The following is a 21,004-nucleotide window of genomic DNA, read 5'->3' on the forward strand; positions in this document are numbered from 1 at the left end:
GTCAGATCTATTCAAAGGTTCCTGAGTTACGGCCCCTGATTGACTCCTGAAAGAGCCAAAATGTGTTAATTTTACCTTGTGAACACGATAGAAGCAACATTTTACATTCGATTTTAACCACACTTACATACAACTTAAGTCACAATAAGATCTTGGTTCCTTTCAAAAACCGGCTAGTTTCCGTTATGAGTTCTAGAGTTACTGACCCTGAAAGGGGCAAAATTTTCTATTTTGGCCCTTTCAGTCATATAGAGGTTTTATTTATGCTTTGATTATAATACAAACTTGCACAGAATGTTATCTTGATGATCTCTAGGCCTGGATCGAAACTAGGGTCATGTCGGGTCTTAAACTAGGTCACCCGGTGAAATCACAGGAAAAGCTTATTAACACTCTTGAGGCCACATTAATGACCCTATCTTCATGAAACTTTGTCAGAATGTTTATTTTGATCATTTCTAGGCCAAGTTTGAAACTGAGTAATCTGGGGTCAAAAACTAGGTCACCCGCTCAAATCAAAGGAAAAGCTTGTTAACACTCTATGGGCAATACTTATGACCATATCTTCATAAAACTTTGTCAGAATGTTTATCTTGATGATTCCTAGAATCTGAAACTGGGTCATGTGTGGTCAAAAGCTCGATCAACACTCCGATCAAAGGAAAAGCTTGTTCACACTGGTCACAATGTTTATCTTGATGATTCAAGTGCAAAGTTTAACAGGTGAGCGATATAGGGTCATCATGACCCTCTTGTTTTTTTTATGTTACCTTTTTTTAATTTTGTTTAGTTTTTTCTTCGTGCTCAGGTGAGGTATTGTGACCGGTCATTGTCCGGCGTCCGTCCGTCGGCGTGCGACTTCCGTCAACATTTGCCTTGTAAACACTCTAGAGGCCACAGTTGTAAAACAATCTTTATGAAACAAGTTTAAATCTAGATTATGTGGGGTTAAAAATTAGGTCACCCGGTCAAATCAAAGGAAAAGCTTGTGAACACTAGAGTCGGCAGTTGTAACTCAATCTTCATTAATCTTGGTCAGAATGTTTGCCTTCATGATCTCTAAGTCAACTTTGAAACTGGGTAATGTTGGGTCAAAAACTAGGTCAATAAGCTAGATCAAAGGGAAATATTGGGAACAATCTAAAGACCACAGTTTAAGTTTGAAACTCATGAGAATTAGTCACAATATTTGTCTTGATTACCTCTACGTCAAGTTTGAATCTAGGTTATGTGGAAACAAAAACTAGGTCACTCGGTCAAATCAAAGGAAAAGCTTGTGAACACTACAAAGGTTACAGTTGTGACTCAAACTTTATAAAACTTGGTCAAAATTTTAGCCTTGACGATCCAAATATCAAGTTTGAAACTGGGTCATGTGGGGTTAAAAACGAGGTCAGTAGGCCAGATCAAAGGAAATCATTTTGAAATGTGATGATCGCGTATTCTGGAATTTCATCTTTTGAAATGTGATGATCGCGTATTCTGGAATTTTATCTTTTGAAATGTTATGATTGCGAATTCTGGAATTTTATCTTTTGAAACGTTATGACTGCGTATTCTGGAATTTTATCTTTTGAAATGTTATGATTGCGTATTCTGGAATTTTATCTTTTGAAATGTTATGTTTGCGTATTCTGGAATTTTATCTTTTGAAATGTTATGATTGCGTATTCTGGAATTTCATCTTTTGAAATGTTATCAACGATATGACGTTTTAAGCGCACGCTAAATTTCAAAAGTATACATCCGGTTCCTTTTAGGATATTAGAAGAATAACAAATGAAATGTTATGCCACTTTGTATCTGTATGTATAACTTACTATCATTCAATGTTTGTAAGCCATGTGTTAAACTTTGTTATTCTATATTTCATTTTTCTAATTGTATGTGTTATTTATATTCATTGCTCCGTAATTGTTATTGTAAAACTTGTCATTAATATTGTTTCTCATGTAATTGTTATAGTATGTTTATTTATTTTTTATTTGTATTGCTTTCTGTTTATTGTTCGGCTTACTTCAAAGCCTACAAACTGCTACCGAAACAAAACTAAAACTATAGATATCGACTCTAATTTATTTCCTTTAATGTCATACCACGAACGTTTACTGAATAACATCGTTTGTCTGAATCGACATTCAAATTTTAAAACAGAACAGAAATACTCATCAACTGATTGTTGGAAAGGTTGGAAAGATTCTCTTCCGAGATCTCCGCAGAAATAACTCTGAAGTAAATAATACGAATCGCAATGAAATCAAAATGTAAAATAGCATGGGTAGCCAAATACTGGAACGAGAGCCGATGTGGCGGCTAATTTTCCGTGATCATCTACTTTAGACTACTCCGAAAAGCAGGTGTTCCTGGCTTTGCGCACTCTGAAATACAATGTAATGTTAACTAATTCCAGTGAACATCTACTTTCCATTTTGAACTATCATCTGAAAAGCAGGTGTTTCTGACTCTCTGAAAATACTTCGTCATGTAATAGTTATCCAAAGTTATAAGTAAATGTAAAAACATATGAGCCGCGCCATGAGAAAACCAACTTAGTGGCTTTGCGACCAGCATGGAATCAGACCAGCCTGCGCATTCGCGCAGTCTGGTCAGGATCCATGCTGTTGCTAACAGTTTCTCTAATTCCAATAGGCTTTGAAAGCGAACAGCATGGATCTTGACCAGACTGCGCGGATGCGCAGGCTGGTCTGGATCCATGCTGGTCGCAAAGCCACTATGTTGGTTTTCCCATGGCACGGCTCATATTGATAAAATAAAATAATCTATTGTAATCAGATGCTTCTTCTTATAAAAGATCAACTTAACAGTGACAAAACAATGTATATAAAAGCTGTTACAGTATCATTTATTTCTTCAAAGTATCTATTTGTACAATTTAATCCATTACCCTCAGTTGCCTCGCCATCATTCTCCCAAAGCCACATGATTTGTGGGTCTGTATCGTCTACAAACTGCTGTCCCAAACAGTTTTTGAAGGTTTCTTCAATCAGGCGCCAGTCTATGTCGTCCAAACAAATCTCCCCAGTAACTTTACCATCACTGCCCGGTTGGTTTGGTCTCTGTTCCTGAAAAGTAAAGTTACTTTGATTACAAATATTGTCAATCCGTTATTTTGCATGCAATGGGCTTTAAATGCATGTTAAATGAGGTTTCTAAGAGCTAGTGGTCTCTGTTAGAGATTTGAAACTTACATCCGTGTAGAATGAATTTCAGGTAGTTTCTCAAAATTTTTGTAAGGGTCTTAGGTGTCAAACGTCAGAAGATTGAAATGTAATCGAAGTACCAAAACTTTTATTTCTGGGTTTTGTTTGCATGTTGCTAGGCATTTTACTGATGATCGATATATACAAAGAAAAAGCATATTCAAGTTTTAACATTACTAACAAAGTAACATGTTATTTAGATATTTTCCGAATATCAAAATAACACAAATGAACATGGGCGCGTTAGAGGATTGGTGTTTCATTAAACAATAATCTCGGCGTTCTGCTTGCGATTTCTTAAGAAATACACCTTTCAGATCGTAAAGGTTGGTGTTGGTGTTGATTGCTGTTGATTCCAACTAATTTCATATGCATTTCCTATCCTGGCCAATATAGCTACACGTACTAACTTAAGCGACAATATTTTTATATAAAATCAGACATTCTAGATGGAACTACATTTTGATGACATTTTGAATTTTCTAGATTTTGACACAGTGGCCTATAACATTTTGAGAAACTCCCCTAATGTAATCGTAAAAATGCATCTGGAGTCCACTTCAGATTAAGCTACAAGTCTGTTTTATATATTATAGCTTCTGATATCCTAGATATTTACAAAATTTCATTTGTCCCTTATAAACGAGGATGTAAGCACATTAATGTATATTTCAATTGACATTGTGATCGATCCCTGGACGCCTCATACCAAAGACTTGACAAATAGATCAATCGGTGGAGAGTCTGCTTTGAGTGCAGGAGATCGATCCATGGCCGGCCGCGTCTTACCAAAAAAAAAGTGAAAAGCAAAAAATCAATTCCTCAATAGTAGAGTGGATGTTTTGAGTGCTGGAGATTGGGAGATCTGCCCATGGTCGCGTCATACCAAAGAAAAAGTGGAACAAATTCAGTAGCTCAACGGTAGAGTTCCTGTTTTGAGTGTGGGAGGCCGGGACGTCAGTCTCTGGATGTGTCATATTAAAGACGTGAAAATTGGTACAGAAGCAGCTCCTTTGCTTTGCACTTAGTATTTAAATGGATTACCGAGAGGTAAAATAAACACAAGCAAGTATCTGTAACTTGATACCTAGTTTGTCATACAACAGTTTTGTAGCTGATGTTGCCTGCTTATTTATTCGCATATTTAGTTTAAACATATTTTTTGCAAACGAATCAGTACGAGTTTATACAACAAACATAATACATACATTATTTTAACATCCAGTTACATTGAAATCAGAAGGAATCGAATTGGACAGCAAGTTTCTTCAACATTCTACTGACAGCCCTCCCCAAGAGCAGGTCAAAGTAACAACGCGATAGATAATTTAGTATAAACATATAAAATACAGAGAAAACTTAATTGAGAAAAATGTCTAGTAGATTAAAGATAAACAGAAAAAGGAAAAACTATCCGTTGTGCCTTGTGTGTCCTCATTAGTTACGTGGAGTTTCAGTGTCTGATTGATTTAAAAAATTGCTGAACTTTTTTGAAAAAAGTTAAAAAAAAATCAACGGATAAATTGACAGTTTTTACAGTTATAAGGATGACATCGAAATATCTGAAGTATCTTCTTTATGTACAATGGACTGCGAAAAAAATAAATGTTCAGTATCTTCACATCAATATCCGTACGTTCATTGTTGATGTTGCGTATGTGGCTGTTGAATAAATCGTGGTTTAAGGCCATGTCAGGGCTGAGATATTTTAGTTATCTGCACAGATTTAGTTAAACCGGTGATTGTTCTGACAGCATTACATTCGATTTTCTGAAGTAATACATTTTCGTATTTACATACGTACGAAAAAAACATATTTCGTATGTTGTACGATTATCTCATATAACAGGTACGGTTATCTCATATAACAGAGGCATACTCAAATGTTATGTAAAGATTGTAGGTTACTCGTTTATTGTTGTCCTTACTTAAGATGCTGAAGAAACTATGAAATGTGTACATGCCATGTACCGTCATCCAGAAATGTAACTGCAAGATGTTTATGAGTCTTAACATAAATGAGATGGACTTTGTCAAACCGTAAGTCATATTTATATGTAAATCTTGGTTTAATGTTGATTTGATATATTCAAGATTGTCAGAATGGCCAGTGTATAGTCGTCCCCATACAGCCGAGATATACTTAAAAGAGACCTTTACTTTAAAAAGAAAACAAAGACATTATAACTGATCCTTCATGCATTCTTACATTAATGTCTCGCCAGAATAGGATGACCCTGTATAGCTAAACTGTTTAGATTTGATTGTGCAGATAACTGATAATCGAGTTTATAATATTTCATTTTCTCCATATTGTCTTAGGTTGAAAATGAACCCTATCAAAAGATATATTAATGTTGCAGAATGTAATACATGTAGATTTACATTCAACAAGCTGAGTAAATTTTATTATATATATGTCAATGAAATGGTGAACCGTAAAATGACCTGGCAGAAACCCTGACTACTTGTCATTTGTTCCAAGCTTTTCAACAGAATACTGGAATATATATCAATGAAATAAAATTGATTTTTTTTTCACTGTTTATATCAGTGGAAATATCATTTTCATTTTTCATGGTAAATGCAATGGAATATCAGTTATGATTAACTGAAAATGTCTTTGCAAAATAAACTATTAATTAAAATAAAATAAAATTTACAAGATTGTAAATATACATGTCCCATCGCACTGTGAAAAGAAAATCTGGAAATTTCATTTATTTGACAATTATCAACCTAAATACCGTCTCATCATTGTGACATCATGAAGTAATGCGAGTGACGCTACGTCGGTAAAATGGGTACAAATACAATTTGGAACCATTAAAATGTATAATAAAATAAACGAAACTTTGTTTGTTTTACATGTAAAATCGAAATATTTTTCGCACGTGAACACCAAGTTACGTTTTCACTAATAGTTACACCACTCGTGAAAATATTGGATATGGTGCTCACTCAGTGATTTTAAATATATTGCGGTCTTATACTGAAAGAAACAACTATCCTCTAGGTTCACAAACTGTTACATGCGTTTCGTTTAACATACTACGGTTTGTTTTATCCGGACCGTTTGCTTTATTTTTATGTAGATTAGATAGGATATTGTCCGTAAGTATTGACCTGGCACTCATGAATATTCCGTATGTTTCCGTAAATTAATTTTCGTGTCCGAACCAAAATAGCGAAAACTACCGAAAAGCCAATGCTATATATACATCTTAATGGACAGTATGTCAGATGTAAAAATGGCAGTGAGGACAAACTGTTCAGACAGAAATCTCTGCATTACGTGTTCGAGCCCTACGTTTTGCTATGTTATTTTTTTTTTATTTATCTTTAAAATTATTAGGCGGAAAATTACCACACTTATCATAATTTTTTGGTTCATTTATGGAAAGGAATTTTAAACATATTTTATTGCTCATTCAATATTTACAAGCATATACAACAATTTTTTTTACAAACACAAACAAATAAGCAAATGGGCCGGGCCACAAGTTCTTACAACGTCAGATGACGGCCCTCCCCAACACGGAAAGGAATGAAGTAGTATCCGACATTCTTCTATGTACATGACACTGCGCCGTTTTGAAAATATCGAATAAAAAATCTTTAAAATATCTTAGATCTAAAGACAAATTATTTGTCTCTAACGTGTCCGAGTACTTCAAGAAAAATCCAGGACCGGACAAGGGTTCGTTTATTCAACGGACAATTCAAGCAACTGGAGGCAGTAAACGAACAGTTTTAGATTGCGGAAAGAGCTGAGGGAAACAGGAACACTTAGGTCGCCGCAACGCTCGAAACGAGTACCTTACAAACCCGTAGACAAGTCTGTCGTAAGGAACAAGATTCAGGAATTCTACACCCATCGCCGTCAGCTGCCGACATTGAAGAATCGTTTGACTGTCCTAAAAACAGAAATCAGTTACCCAGGCAGTAGCTGGCATTTTATGCTAAGAAGAAAAAGCTGGAAGACAAGGGATATTGTCTTGTTTACATGGACGAAACCAGGATTGACACAGCTTTTACCGCCAAGAGATGTTGGCAATGGGATGACCTGCCGGGTGTTTTACCTCCTTGTAACCGCGGACAACGGTTGATGGTTGTTCATGTCGCAACGGATTTATCAAGGGAGCTCAAATAGTGTTCAAAACATCATCATCACATGGAGACTATCACCATGAAATGGACCGACAAAACTTCACGAAGTGGTTAGAAGAAAAGCTACTTCCCAATCTACATAACCCTAGTGCGATCGTGACGGACAACAAAAGTTATGACTCGATGCAAGCAGAGAAGTTCCCGACGTCTAGTTCTATGAAGCAGGAAATTAAGGTAATTGATTAAACTTGAAGTAACTCCGTGTAAAGATATAATCGTTAAACTTTTTCCAGTTGTATTTTGCATTTTACAATACAGTTGAATATCGTTACCTCGATATCGGTTAGCTCGATACTCCGGTTAGAACGATGTGTTTTGGTCGGTCCCGACTTTCCTCTATATATTTTAATGGTATCATTTATCATTACCTCGGTATTATTAGCACGATATTTTGTTTAGCTCGATGGGATTTTTCAGTCCCGTCAATTTATCTGTACTGTTTTTTTTACCTGGTTTCGTCGATATTACAGTTTGTCAAAAAGTACCCATGTTATTTGTAAGGTGTGAAAATTAACCTATTGTTGTCCGGCGATGTGTTAATCATAATCAGGTAGGTTTGTGTGTTTGTTTTGATTGTTATTTAGTCTTTTTATCAATTTAAATGTTAGCAAGTTTGCATTTAATTCTCAATAATTAGTCTAAAACAGCGGGCAAACTGTTTTCCAATGTAATTATTAATTTAACTTAGACAAAATATTTTTTGTTTGACTGAGTGAAAATCTGCCATTTTTGACTGAGTAACAATATGCGTATTTATAACTGGCAAATTTTCGTTATTGAAACACATTCAAAATGACTACTCAACCAGGATCATTACCGTTGCATATAGACTTGTTTAGAAAGGGCCCGGTCACCAACCCGGAGGGGGATACCTAGAAACTCTACCGAGCATGCTATTCATGGGGAAGGACCCCATATTTAAAAAGTTGCATGTATGTAGTATTGAATTAAGATGTTTTATTTGTCAAAAAAATTAAGATTAGTAACGTATTTACGTTTTATATTATTTTTTTCCCCTTTCAAACTCTCTAAAAGAAGAATGGGATGTAATCCTGTAGTCCTAGATAGATGATATTATTGCGTCGAACTTCGGATACGTCGATGTAATTTTTGCAGTCCCTTGAATATCGAGGTAACGGTATTTGTACTTTGTCTTTTTGTCATTTTTCAGGAATGGCTTCGAAACCATAACATTGCCTTTGACGACGGCTTGTTGAAACCACAACTTCTTGATCTGTTCAGACTGCATAAACCATCACCATCATATTCCGTAGTCCAGATTATACGACGTCATGGTCATGAAGTCCTGCGTCTCCCGCCATACCATCCTGAGTTTAATGCCATTAAGTTAATTTTGAGCCAGTTAAAGTCCCTTGTTGGCCATCGGAATTTTACTTTTAGATTAGTACGATAATAGAAAGTCAATTTTCACTGTTTATATTAAAGAAAATACAACTCTTTCATTTTACACTTGCGTTGTTTATACACTTGTGCCGTTCCATCATTTCAGACTTAATGACACAATGAATCTTACCAATGCTACCTTTGCGGAAAATGGGGAGGATAGATGAAGAAATGTCTGTGATCATGTCGAGAAGGCGATAGAAAAACATAAAGGCATGCGATCATTACACAGGTTAGCATCAGAATAGAATTTTCATTAACCTGGCAGATGACACGACTGATTCAAATGACGGAAGTAGTACTGACACGCAGTACTGGCACTACAGATACCGCCAGCGAACTGGAATGAGCTGAACTTCTGTTATTTTGTATTGTTTATGAAAATAAATATTATACTGTGATTAAAAAAAAGAAATAATGAAATAATAATAATCAACACACAATTAAGAAACGTTAAATAAGGTACATAAATTAATATAAGAATAAAGCAATAGAGATAAAGATTCAGTGAAACAAAAAAGATATGGTATGAAACAAATTCGAATTCATGATAACATGCGCAGAAGGCAAACAATTTACCACTACGCGCACCATTACTAAACTATATTGATTATTTCAGTCAATACTTACGGATAATATCAACCTTGTTTGTTCAGAGTGATGTTTTCATAAGTTTCTTTTCCTGGAAAAGCTAGTAAGCCAGCTCGCGAATCATCGATATTTGAAACGGAGAAGAAATAATCGTCTAAAGTATTGACAAAGTGAAAGAATTATCATAGCATGTCATTTTTATGTAAGAAAAGAGGGGTAAAATCGCATTAGAATGGATTTTCTTGAACAAGCATTTGAACGATTTGCTAATATTGGTGAGGGTTATTAAAATAAAAATCGTTTAATGTATTTGATATTGTTAAAGAAAACTTCTCTTTTGCTTGTTTTTTTTTTAATATTACTAATTTTATGACTTAATACGTATCCAGTCAAACGGTTTTCTATGGTTTGTAGCGGTCCGTTTCCAATGTTCAAGTTTTCTATACGTATTTCATAATTATGCAAGGGTCAGTCTCGTCGGCGAACGGTAACATATTCATAAGGGATGTCTGAATGTACTAAATCTAGAAAGGCTTGAGTAAATTTGAAAGTAATGCCAATTTAAAGTTCGTCTTTTGGTCCTTTGTACGGTACGTTGGCATAGCCAATCGCTTTAAGAAATATGCAGGTAACTAAACGATCACTAATATGATTGCCGGTTTCATAAGTACTGGAATGAAGATAATCTAGTATTATCTTGAGTATGGTTGGCTGGTCTCGATTTTCATCTACTGTTGTAACATTATGGCATAATTCTGTAGCTTGATTAATGCAAATGTTAGGTATTTTTAAAGATTCTAACGGGATATTACATTGGCGATAAATATTACTTTATAAAAAAGAAGTTTTTCGTCTTTACGTGTAAAATCAAAGCACAATGATTCCGGAAGTAAGTATTTTAGTTCTTGAACTCTTTTGGATATTTAATGTGATGAGACATGTATTTAGACCACCTGGATGGGCAGAAATGTCATTTCTTTAAAAATTTGTCAAATCCAGCAAGCATATAGATCTTTATAATCTGGTATATCGATAAATTTTCTTTCTGTTATACAAAAAATGTCGTAATCAGAATAATTTGTGTTTTAAGTAATCCAGTCTATTTCTTTTACATTTATGATATATTGATGAAATAAAGTAATTGACGACCTTATTTAGTGCCGTTTGATCCCTGGTTTAATCTCCGGCAATTACACGCAAAAGCGAACGATAAATGACTGATATGAAATCGATGTAATTCGGAAAAATCGGGTATTAAGGAAAACGAGAGATGATGGTTACTTTGACGTGACATTTATTCTTTGTATGTTTTTCGTTTATGTACGTTTGTGTACGATTGTGTTCGCAACTGTGTCAATATAAATAATGAATAGGACGCATAACAAAGGTATTCAATTTGAGCCCTATAGTCGATCTGTCACAAGCTAGGTCATTCAACTGTTAGGTATACGAATGTAACGAAAAAGTGAAAGTCCAAAGTGCAATTCACGTAATAGAAAACTAACAACGGACAACACACGAGAATGATGGGACTTATATTTTATTAAGAGGCTTAAAACCTGGAAACAAAATGATAACAAACATAAAAAAATACATCTTTTACATTCTATCGAGAAAAGAAAACAAGGAATAAATACTGCAAAGAAATGCTAATGCCTGAACAGATTAAGTGACAATTAAAATTCACATTCTTAACAAATTTTAGAGACCGCTGAAGTACGCTTTAAACTTTGGACTACTTATGTAGGTAATATTCAAGCCAAAATTAGGAAGTATGAATACTTGAGGCACCTTACATACTCTACTTACTTCTGGACTTACTTATAAAATCAACCTTTTAGGACTGCCAGAAAGCACGTATATTTTGGGATAACAAAATTAAATTACGCTCACAAATAGCAGTCAATCTTACATTAACATTTTCAGGCAAGCCTGCTACAGAGAAAATAAATGGTCTACTTTCCGTGGTTATAAATATCAGGATATTGTTCTCTTCATCATCTAAAGAGAACAGCCACGTTAGATTGTAATTCTAACGATAAAAATATAGTTCCTGATTTTATCTATACTATCCGTATTTCCAGGAAAATCATATTGTCCACTCGATTCAATGTTGATCTTTTCGTTTAAGCCATAATTCACCGTTCCTTTTATTATATCAAATATTTGGGAAAAATCAAATGATTTTAATTCATGTTTATAATGCTAATTTACACAGCATAGACATATTTATCATCAATATATGTAAATATATGTAAATATTGTCTTGCAGCTATGTAATCTAAGCTATGTTATAAAATGAAATAAATATAATGTTTGTAAATTGTCTATCTCATATACCAAATTAGGGATATATTAAACTACCAAACAATCAAATTACATTTGGATCAATATCAAAAGTAAACCTTACCTTGACCAAAAGGAAAATCTCAGCGTCCTTACACCTGCTCTCATCTACTCCACTATAGCAAACGTATTGCATAACGTGATTTTGCACATCAAAACTCAATATGTAATCTTTCCTGGTAGATGTAACAAACGCGCCGGTGGCTAGAACAAATAAAGATTTTTTCAATGCAATAAGTACAAATAAATCTTTGCTTCAGTTCGGTTCTTCCCAAATGCGGTCAGAACAAACTTTCAAATACTATTCAAATTTTAATTTCAATTTTGGAGATCATGTTAATATTATTCACGAAAGAGTTATCGTTCTCACCTTAACATATTCTCTTTTGGCCAAAATATTCATTATATAAAAGTACTTTACTTTATTCTTATTCAGTGGGGTCAAGGCAATTGTATCAAATATAAAGGAAAATTAAGAACAGAAAATGGTATCAATTATTACTTAAGACAGAGATACGGTTCTTATGCTTTTCAATTTATTTCATTCCCATCAATAATTGTGAAATGTTATATTTAATTTTCATTAATAGATTCAAAGTGTGATTCATCAATAGATTCAAGTCTAAAATTGTTTTTAACAAGCTGAAAATGATGTATAAAATAGAAAAAGTGGAAACTTCACAGGTCGCTCAACACGACAAAAACGAAAATGTTGCAGGCTTGGTTTGATTGAGCCTGTTCATGGACGGTAGCGGAAATGCATGCTACCGGGTTTGAGCAGAACTCAATATTTACACATACTAAAAGTACAAAGATAAATTTGGAGACATCCGCCGATGTATTCAAAATGCGGTAAACATGGAACCTTCAATAATACACGGGTTGTGGCGTGTAATTCCATGAAAAGTGGCGTTTGGTCCCCAGATAAAATAATGGGTTTGCCCTAAACGAGAAAACAAAGGGCAGAACTAAACATACAGGAATTTAGAAAGGGGATCTTAGGTTATGGAGCCAGCATATAACAGGAACTGTCAAAAGACAAAATTGAAAAGCAGGCACCATATCCAAGGGGTGGTCATACAATACTAAAGGCTTTGAAAGCGGGAGTACTGGAACCACCCTGGCCAAAATGGTCATGCTGTGAAACTAAACAGAACCATTAACACGACATAAAAGTCGTGTCGAACGATCTGAGAAGATCGAAGGGAGTTTATTTATAAATAATGATAAAGTTATGTAACTTTCTCCTCTTTATTTGCAACCACTTTTTGTAAGGTAATTCCTTGCGGTGAGGAAAAAGTTACTCTCCTTAATGTTAAGTTTTAAAAATTGAAAACAATAAGTTACAAAAATAGCGAAAACTGTATCACTATTCATAACAGAGTTACGGTCCTCGAGTTTATCCATTCCTGTATCATCATACCAAGCCACATAAACTTCATTTCAGTGCACAAGCCTTATACGGCCCTCGTGTTTATTCATTCCTGTTATAGACATTACACAAACTTCCTATCAGTGCATAAATCGTTAAAAAGTTGAAAAAAAAAAACAATGTTTTAAACAAGGAGCGATTTCAAATTAAAATCGCAAGTATTTCACATTTTCCAACTACAAGCAGTCATTAAGGTCACATCACTCTAGTCAAACTTGTCCTCTATGACTCATTCAGAACACTGTGCAAGACCATTGTTTCAAAATACAGGTTAGACTAGGAAATACAACCGTACTGCTAAATCAAAGTCACACCACTCTAGACCAAATGGTTTAATGTCATGCGTTCTCAATTACTTATATCAAACAATCTTTAGCAATGTCATTTTGATAATAAAAAAAAAGGGAAATGAATGTGCTTGAGCGTAAAATAAGGAAATTTCTATTTTTACACATCAATGGCACCACTGTAGACAAACTGAAGCGATTTGGTCCGTTTTTAAATTTGCATCAAATCTTATAGCTATACATATAAGTAAAATGAAGTTGTGAGAGTGCCATTTTTGAAAAGTCAAATGTCAATAACTCCAGACACTTCAGATCTATTCCATAATCGTACTTAAATCAGATCGTTTTAGTGTACTGAATCTATTTACATATGGTTCTGATAGGTATAATATAAAAGTGTTAAGAAAAGTCATTATTGGTTTCATTTGAATAAAAACCAGTGCACATACCTCACGGCCCACGACTCCGATCTAGGCAAGACCTAACCGAGATTGTACAGGTGTAACACAAATTTCATTTACAAACATTTTTGTTTATACTTCACTTTGGCATAGCTCTAACTGATTTATTTTACTGATACATACCTCCTGTTGCTGGGCCAAAAATTGCTTTTGTTTCATCAATTCGTTTGAACGTCGAGTCAAGGAAACCACACATTTTTGTAGTATCATCCCTAAAAAAATAAGCTTCACTATATGCTGCCATAACATTTCTTGTTATAATACTGCTTGTTTTTGGAGAATTTCAGATAGATTAAAATAAAATATGTCTCATATTTTCACAGTGAAACAGTGGAAAGTATAAAATACATTTTCATTGTGCTGAGTGAAATCTACTAAAACATGAAATGTATCACCCTTTATTATGATAAAAATTTAAACTTTACAAGTTCATTAAAATAAGTAGTCATACCGGAAATTTGTTGGAATGAAACCTCACGTCGTAACTTTTAGTTTAACAGTTACATGCAATACGGAATGAATTAACATTGGTAAATTCAAAATAAAGAAATTAGAAGAATTCACGAAACATAACTAAAATGACAAAAAGTGTATTAATCGGAACGTAAATATGTTCCAACTTCTTTAGAGTATTTTCCATTAGCCCTTTACATTCAAATACAATGTTTTTAATAAGTTTCATTTTCGATGAACCACTTACCTGATAGCACTCTCTCATATTCTATAAATAGAACACACCACAGATATACCAAAATGCAACGCGTGAATTGCGGACAAGGGAGTGTTGTTTATATATTGCGCATGTATTTTACATTAACCTTTTAGTAAACTTCGACGAAAATTGACGAGAATTAAAAAAATTAAAATACAGAAAACTACAATTTGCCTGAATAAAATTCCTTGAAAAACCTGTTAACAAATTAAATAAAGGAATCAATAAGCATATATATATTGAAATGAACGTAGGAAGTAGCACAGTTAACGTATTTTTAACCTTTTTCTTATTTTCTTAGTTGATAGGTACAGTGATGTAGTTTGAGAGTGCGAACCTTGTTGCAGATTCCTTTAACAGTTAACTTTGAAGCATAGATTTTCCCATTTGTGACCACATGTTCAACTGGTCAGAATATTTCTAAATATTTTATAAACTCGTATTGTTTCTTCAGACACAACACTTGGCGGCGTCTTTGATGCTTGCATCAATGCATTTCCTTGTTTCGTTTCTTAAATACATACTGTAGCATCTTCCACATTGAAAAAGTCTCTGCTACTACTCCTGCAGACCGTTATTACTAATTTAGGAAAAACGTAATAAAATATTAGCAATATTTGATCTTCGATAATGATACTTATCGTAAAGAAATAATACTACCAATAACTTCCGAGTCTATCAATATGAGTGTCGTTTATCAGCTTCCACTTGACTGCCCACTTGAATGAAATTAATTCACTTATAGGATAGTCGTTGTCAATACCGTAGGGAGAGATATAGTCCATGTCAGCAACCTAATAAAATATATCAACATCACTTTTGGTAAAGATGAAGTACTTGATACGTACTTAAGAATTTAATAAAAGACTTACATGTACACTGGTTAGTATCTCAATTTACATAGGTTTTTACAAAAGCAAATGTATATCGGACTCGGATAAATTTCAGAAAGAAAATATCCTGGCTGTGTTCATCATTTAAAATCGTCTCAGGTCTCTCCAGTATGGTCGTATACTTCTGGCATAAGATCCAGTAAAACAGTTTATATACAGTATTAGTAAGATTAATACTTTAAAACAAATAATAACTCGAAGAGATTGTCCTTAACTTCTACAAATTTGGTTAGTTTTTCTTGGACAATCTGATGTTTCAGTAACCAGCAGCAGGAAATTTATGTAGCTAAGATTCGTGTTACTATTTACATGTATTGAACTATTTAAATACTCTGGTTGTATATTATTCGTATTTTCGATAATAAACAATACGAATCTTATCAAATTAAGGTTCAGTTTAATTAAAATTTCCAGATATTGGATAATTAAGATACTCTGGACATAACTGCATTTTATATGATAAGCAACACGAATCTTTTCTAGATAAGATTTGTATTGCTACGCGTCGAAAAAAAGCGAATATGTCAAGAGTATTCCGATTGTAATTCGTTAAATTACATATTTTGTTGGGAAAAAACATCAGAAATTTCATTTATTATATACCATACTATTAAGCTGATTATGAAACAGTTTGAATTGTTAGCAACCCATTGTATATTTTACTATGGTCTGTTTTGCAATTTTAACCGTACGTTCTTTGGCTTTGAATATCACGCCTGGTAAACAACAAAGCTACCTCTTTCAGAGGTATACGGTAAATCGCTCTGTCGCAGCTTCCGAACTAGTGAATGTCGCGATAAAAGAACGTCAACAAAGGTGAGTGTCATCATATTTTTTGTATTTTTACAAGTACGGTATCGAAAATCAAAAATCGGGGAATGGTAGGCGATGAAGATTTTATTTAACTTTACAGAGAACTTAAAGTTCGCTTTTTTTTTTTTTAATTTATGGTCGTGGTGATGTTCAACAACAAACTGATTTAGCGGTAAACTGTGCCCATGGTGGTTAATCGAAGCGACTTTTGTACGATTTTCTTGTGTTCCGCTGCTTTTATACGAAAAATGCAACGGTTTTTATACGCATATAAATGCCTGTCAAAAATTGAAGACACGTGGAAAGTTGTGAAGGAGAGTCAAAATAAAACATGAAAGTTGCTAAATTGTTGCATTTCACGGTACACGTTGAATCATAAAGTGTAGCATTTTTACTCTACTTCTTTGATATTACCTTGGAGTTAACCGAAAAGAAATGACTCACTGCAAACCCATGTGATATAAATGTGTAAACAAAAGTGGTGGTTTTGAGATTTATCAAAGATTTTAGAAATAAATCCTGAATGATATTGATGAAAACTCGCATAGGCTTTGACTGTGATGAAAAAAGAATTGTTGTAAAAAAGCGCCCAATTGCATTTATACGGTCATAAACAATGATCGCATGCGCTACGGATAATATACGACAACTTAGTACCGGACACTATACGATAAATTTAAAAAATGTCTTGGTAACTTACTAGAATTACTAGATCTAATTATACGTTGGAGGCCAGCGACACGTTTTAAGTTGGGCGCAGATTTCTATGTCTGCTACAATCTGCAATTTTATGCACGGATCCCAGTCGAATCTCGTTTGGAATAAAGTACATCCCGAATATCATGTTTACTTGACAATTTACCTGATGTATTTATTAGCGATTGTAAAACTGTGTATGTCCAGGCATAAATAAAGTAAATTAATGTTTTTGCAACTGCCAAGAAAAATCAAAGCCTTGAAATGTCTGATGGTTGCAAGTTTTTGGTAGATTTATTTTCTGTTTAAATGCTATACATGAATGAGAAACAAATACAAATTTAATATGCCTCATATCTAAGATGAACCCTGCCTGACCCAGCTTGTGATGTAACCATGGGCTAGAATACCTTATCATTGATAGATCTTATATAATCTAAATGGTCAGTGTGAGTGGATACAGGTTGAATAAGAACTGCTTGATCATTGATAATTCATCCACACTGTTCATGAATGGGAATGTTTTGTGTAGCACATGAACATCCTTTGGATGTGATTCGGAATAAAATAAAGATGCTATGATTGTCAGAAATACACTTTAACTTCGGTAGCGGGATAAACCCGCAACCAAAAATCACAATAATACGGTATGATAATTTACATTGACACCGTTTTACATGTTCGACACTTATGCGGGAGAAATGTGGTACCCAAAGTTCAGCGGCTTGATTTCCCTCCAAATTGTACGAAATAAATTCTAATTGAATATTTTCTGACGGATAATCATAAATATTATAAGTTATCTAAGTTAGCTTTCAACATCAGTTAATCCTTTTACTTTACAAAGTTTGACGTATTAATATGTGGTCACTGACGGCCGATTTCTGTATGTTTTTTCAGCTATTGCGGGCTGGCGTAAAGGTTTGACCACATGACAGCTTTAAAATATCCGGTCTGAAAATGGACAAACCTTTACGCCGAATGAGTTAGGCTATCTACTTTCCAGATTTTATTAGACACTTCTGTTTTTTATAAATATTTTCATTTCAGATTGAAAAGGAGAAGACGCTCTACTTGAGGGAGGTAATTTGATTACTTGGTCACGCAGAAAAATTCCTCTCATAATAACAGTTTTTTTTTGTTCTTTTTTTTCATTTTTATGAGGGAAGAATAAACAAACGGACATGTTTTCGTGTGAAATTACGCTAGCTTGCCTTTCCAGCATCGGAGAGATTGCAACAGGAATTAACTGTGAACATTTAACATAAATAAGATAATGTTTGATTGTATTTTGTTGGCCCGCATAGAAGTTATATATAAACTCTGCATCAATTAACTACTTAATGAAATGACCTAATGCCGCTTTGCATTGCTTTTGATATCTTCAAAATCATCCGTTGCTATTATCGTGTTTTAGTATTTTCAAATTGTTTAACATTTCAGTCTCAATTCACCATTAATCACTTATTCGTACCAGTGCTTCTTCATACTTTCTTTGCTTTTTGCTATTATGCGTAATTAAATTTTAACCAGTTTTAAGCTGAAACAGACGTTGTAAAATAGTGAATGTTCTCTTTATCTATATGTCATTTCGTATAGCAACCGATGGCAACAGTTTCGTTACATATCCGGTGCCTTAATCTTATATAACCCGCTGCCTTTATAATTCTTGCACACCGGACTGGCGTTTCTGGTGATTTTACCCATGCCGGCAAAACCCATCTGGCACCCCCATGCCAGATGACTCTCGTGCTGTTTATGACAACTAGTGATTCATGCACTCATTACCAACTTTTAGTAACATCGATCTATTGGAAAATCGATAAATTTGCCTATATAAACAAAGAAGGAAAAAAATACTTAAACTTAAATAGAAAAAATTCTGTTTGGAAATCAAAAATTCGATACCCCACAAATTAAAGTTTAATTTATTCCGGATATTATGAATATTTTTTTAAAAAATTATTTTAATATTTGGTTGGTCCTTTTTGACTTTAAACAGACCCACCTCAGTTCATATAGACTCAGAAGGAAACGGGTAAAAAAAACCGACTTTTCCAAATATAACAGATAAAATGAGATATTTTCCGCAAAAAATCAAAAATTCGATACCCCTAAAAATGTAGAAAAATTATTCAATTTTCGTTATGTGTAATTTGTTTTAAATTTTAGAATGGTTTGTTTGGTCCTTTTTACATTTTAGTGTGTACAGTGAACATTTCTTAAAAAATTCCGGCTTTTTCCGCCGTCATCCGTAAGTACTCGGAAGCTGTTACGGAAAATATTGTCGTCTGCTAGTCTGACTTTGTCGGTACAAATTGTTATAGCTCAAAGCCTATAAATTGTAGGCAACTTCACACTGACTAAAAAAAACAAAAAAAAAAAAAAAAAAAAAAAAAAAAAAAAAAAAAACATTGTAATTAGACAATTTAAAACAAATTAATTGTTGGACTCAGAAACGCCGAAACCTAGATCCGCTGTCGTTTAAAATAACGCTATGGAGGATTTAGTGTTCAATTCGCGTTAAATATACAAATGCTTTTAATTTTCATCGCAAATATACTTAAAGCAACTAATTCTCATGTGTTTTCGTAAAATATAGCCTGTCAGTAATTGAGTTTCAAAGCATTCTTAAGAAATATAACGATGACTAATTTATTTATTTCCAGATACCTATATTATTTTTTGTCAAACGACCTGGAGACTTTTTTTTATTGCGGTAGCGGTCCGGGTCCGATCTCCGACGCGGTCATCTTTTTTTCTTCATATTGGATTTTTTAATAATTTTTAAACATAACAAAAAAATCATTTTCTATTATTCATAATATGACCAAACTTTAATTTGAAAGATAGCCTTGATGAACTGATAATTCTGCTTCATTCCGAACCTCCTTTGTATATATTATTCTGTATTCTTAATTTAATGCATGTTTTTGGTAAATTCTTTAATCACACGTTTTAAAAAATTGCGATATCTATTATTTGATTTAATTGTAACAAATATCTTAAAATTACCCTTTGACTTTTATTGTGTATTACAATATTGCCTAGGGGTAAACAATATCCGGTCAGTGTTGTTTCAAGGCGGGCCATAAAAAATATGTTACCCCATTTACTATAAATGATAGGTATCTTTACGGTTTTATGGTTTTTGCGTTGTAATATATGTCTTTCACTTTCTTCTGTCTTTATATAGTCTTTTCCCTTTCTTTCATGAAATTTGTTTTTACGATTTTTACCCTTATTTCATAAATCGTATGACAGTAGAAAGAATCAGTATAAATTTAGAATTCACATCGTTAACAGTGTTGTTCCGTAAATATCAACTGAGTAAAGATCCTGGTCCAAATTTCACGAAAAATCTTAAGTGATTACTTAGTTAAGTCTGTTATTCTAAAATTGAGATATTGATGAGTTATTGTTATTTAATGTTGTTGTTTTTTCCTGTAACAATATATTTGTAGTTAAAGTATACTATGGTAGTAGTATTTGTCAGCAGTACTTATTCAAATCACGCAAATATGATATTTCTATTTAGGAACGATATAAGAAACTTAATCCTTACCATACTAAATTACAATAATGAACTTGTCTGTCCTTCAATTTGGACAGTACTATTAATTATGAAAAGGATGCATACCAAAAAGTTACTGGCTGAATGGCAGACAGTGCAGATCATGATCAGTCTGCACTGATTGCAAAGGAAGAACCAATCGTGTCCAGCATGGTAAAGGTTAAGTATTTTAAGTATAAGTCTTATTTCTATACTTCTTTTTCTTTAAAGCGACCGGCCTCCAGATCGTTCGACCACAAAAGTACTTTTTAGATATCTTGAAAAAAAATGCTATATTTCTTAGGAAGGCTTCAAAACTTAATTACTGACAAACTTTATGTTATGGAAATACATGAGAATTTGCTGTTTTTACTACCTTTTACGATGAAAATCGAAAAACGTTAGTGGTTTAGAATTTTGAAAAT

The 21,004-nt window shown here is 33.6% G+C and overlaps 1 protein-coding gene across 1 annotated transcript in view; it reads right to left on the reverse strand.

The window, feature by feature from the left end:
• Positions 1 to 2,062: 2,062 nt before the first annotated feature.
• LOC128555692 (uncharacterized) overlaps positions 2,063 to 21,004 on the reverse strand; it is a 35,617-nt gene continuing 16,675 nt past the window's right edge. The window contains exons 3-7 of the mRNA XM_053538809.1: positions 15,285 to 15,418; positions 14,036 to 14,124; positions 11,797 to 11,936; positions 2,906 to 3,083; positions 2,063 to 2,378 (exon numbers count right to left, since the gene is read on the reverse strand). Of these exons, the coding sequence (XP_053394784.1) occupies positions 2,332 to 2,378; positions 2,906 to 3,083; positions 11,797 to 11,936; positions 14,036 to 14,124; positions 15,285 to 15,418 (588 nt within the window). The 3' untranslated portion in view covers positions 2,063 to 2,331. The remainder of the gene's footprint in view (positions 2,379 to 2,905; positions 3,084 to 11,796; positions 11,937 to 14,035; positions 14,125 to 15,284; positions 15,419 to 21,004) is intronic.

This window comes from Mercenaria mercenaria, chromosome 3, assembly GCF_021730395.1.
Source record: "Mercenaria mercenaria strain notata chromosome 3, MADL_Memer_1, whole genome shotgun sequence".
NCBI classification, from domain to species: Eukaryota; Metazoa; Mollusca; class Bivalvia; order Venerida; family Veneridae; genus Mercenaria; species Mercenaria mercenaria.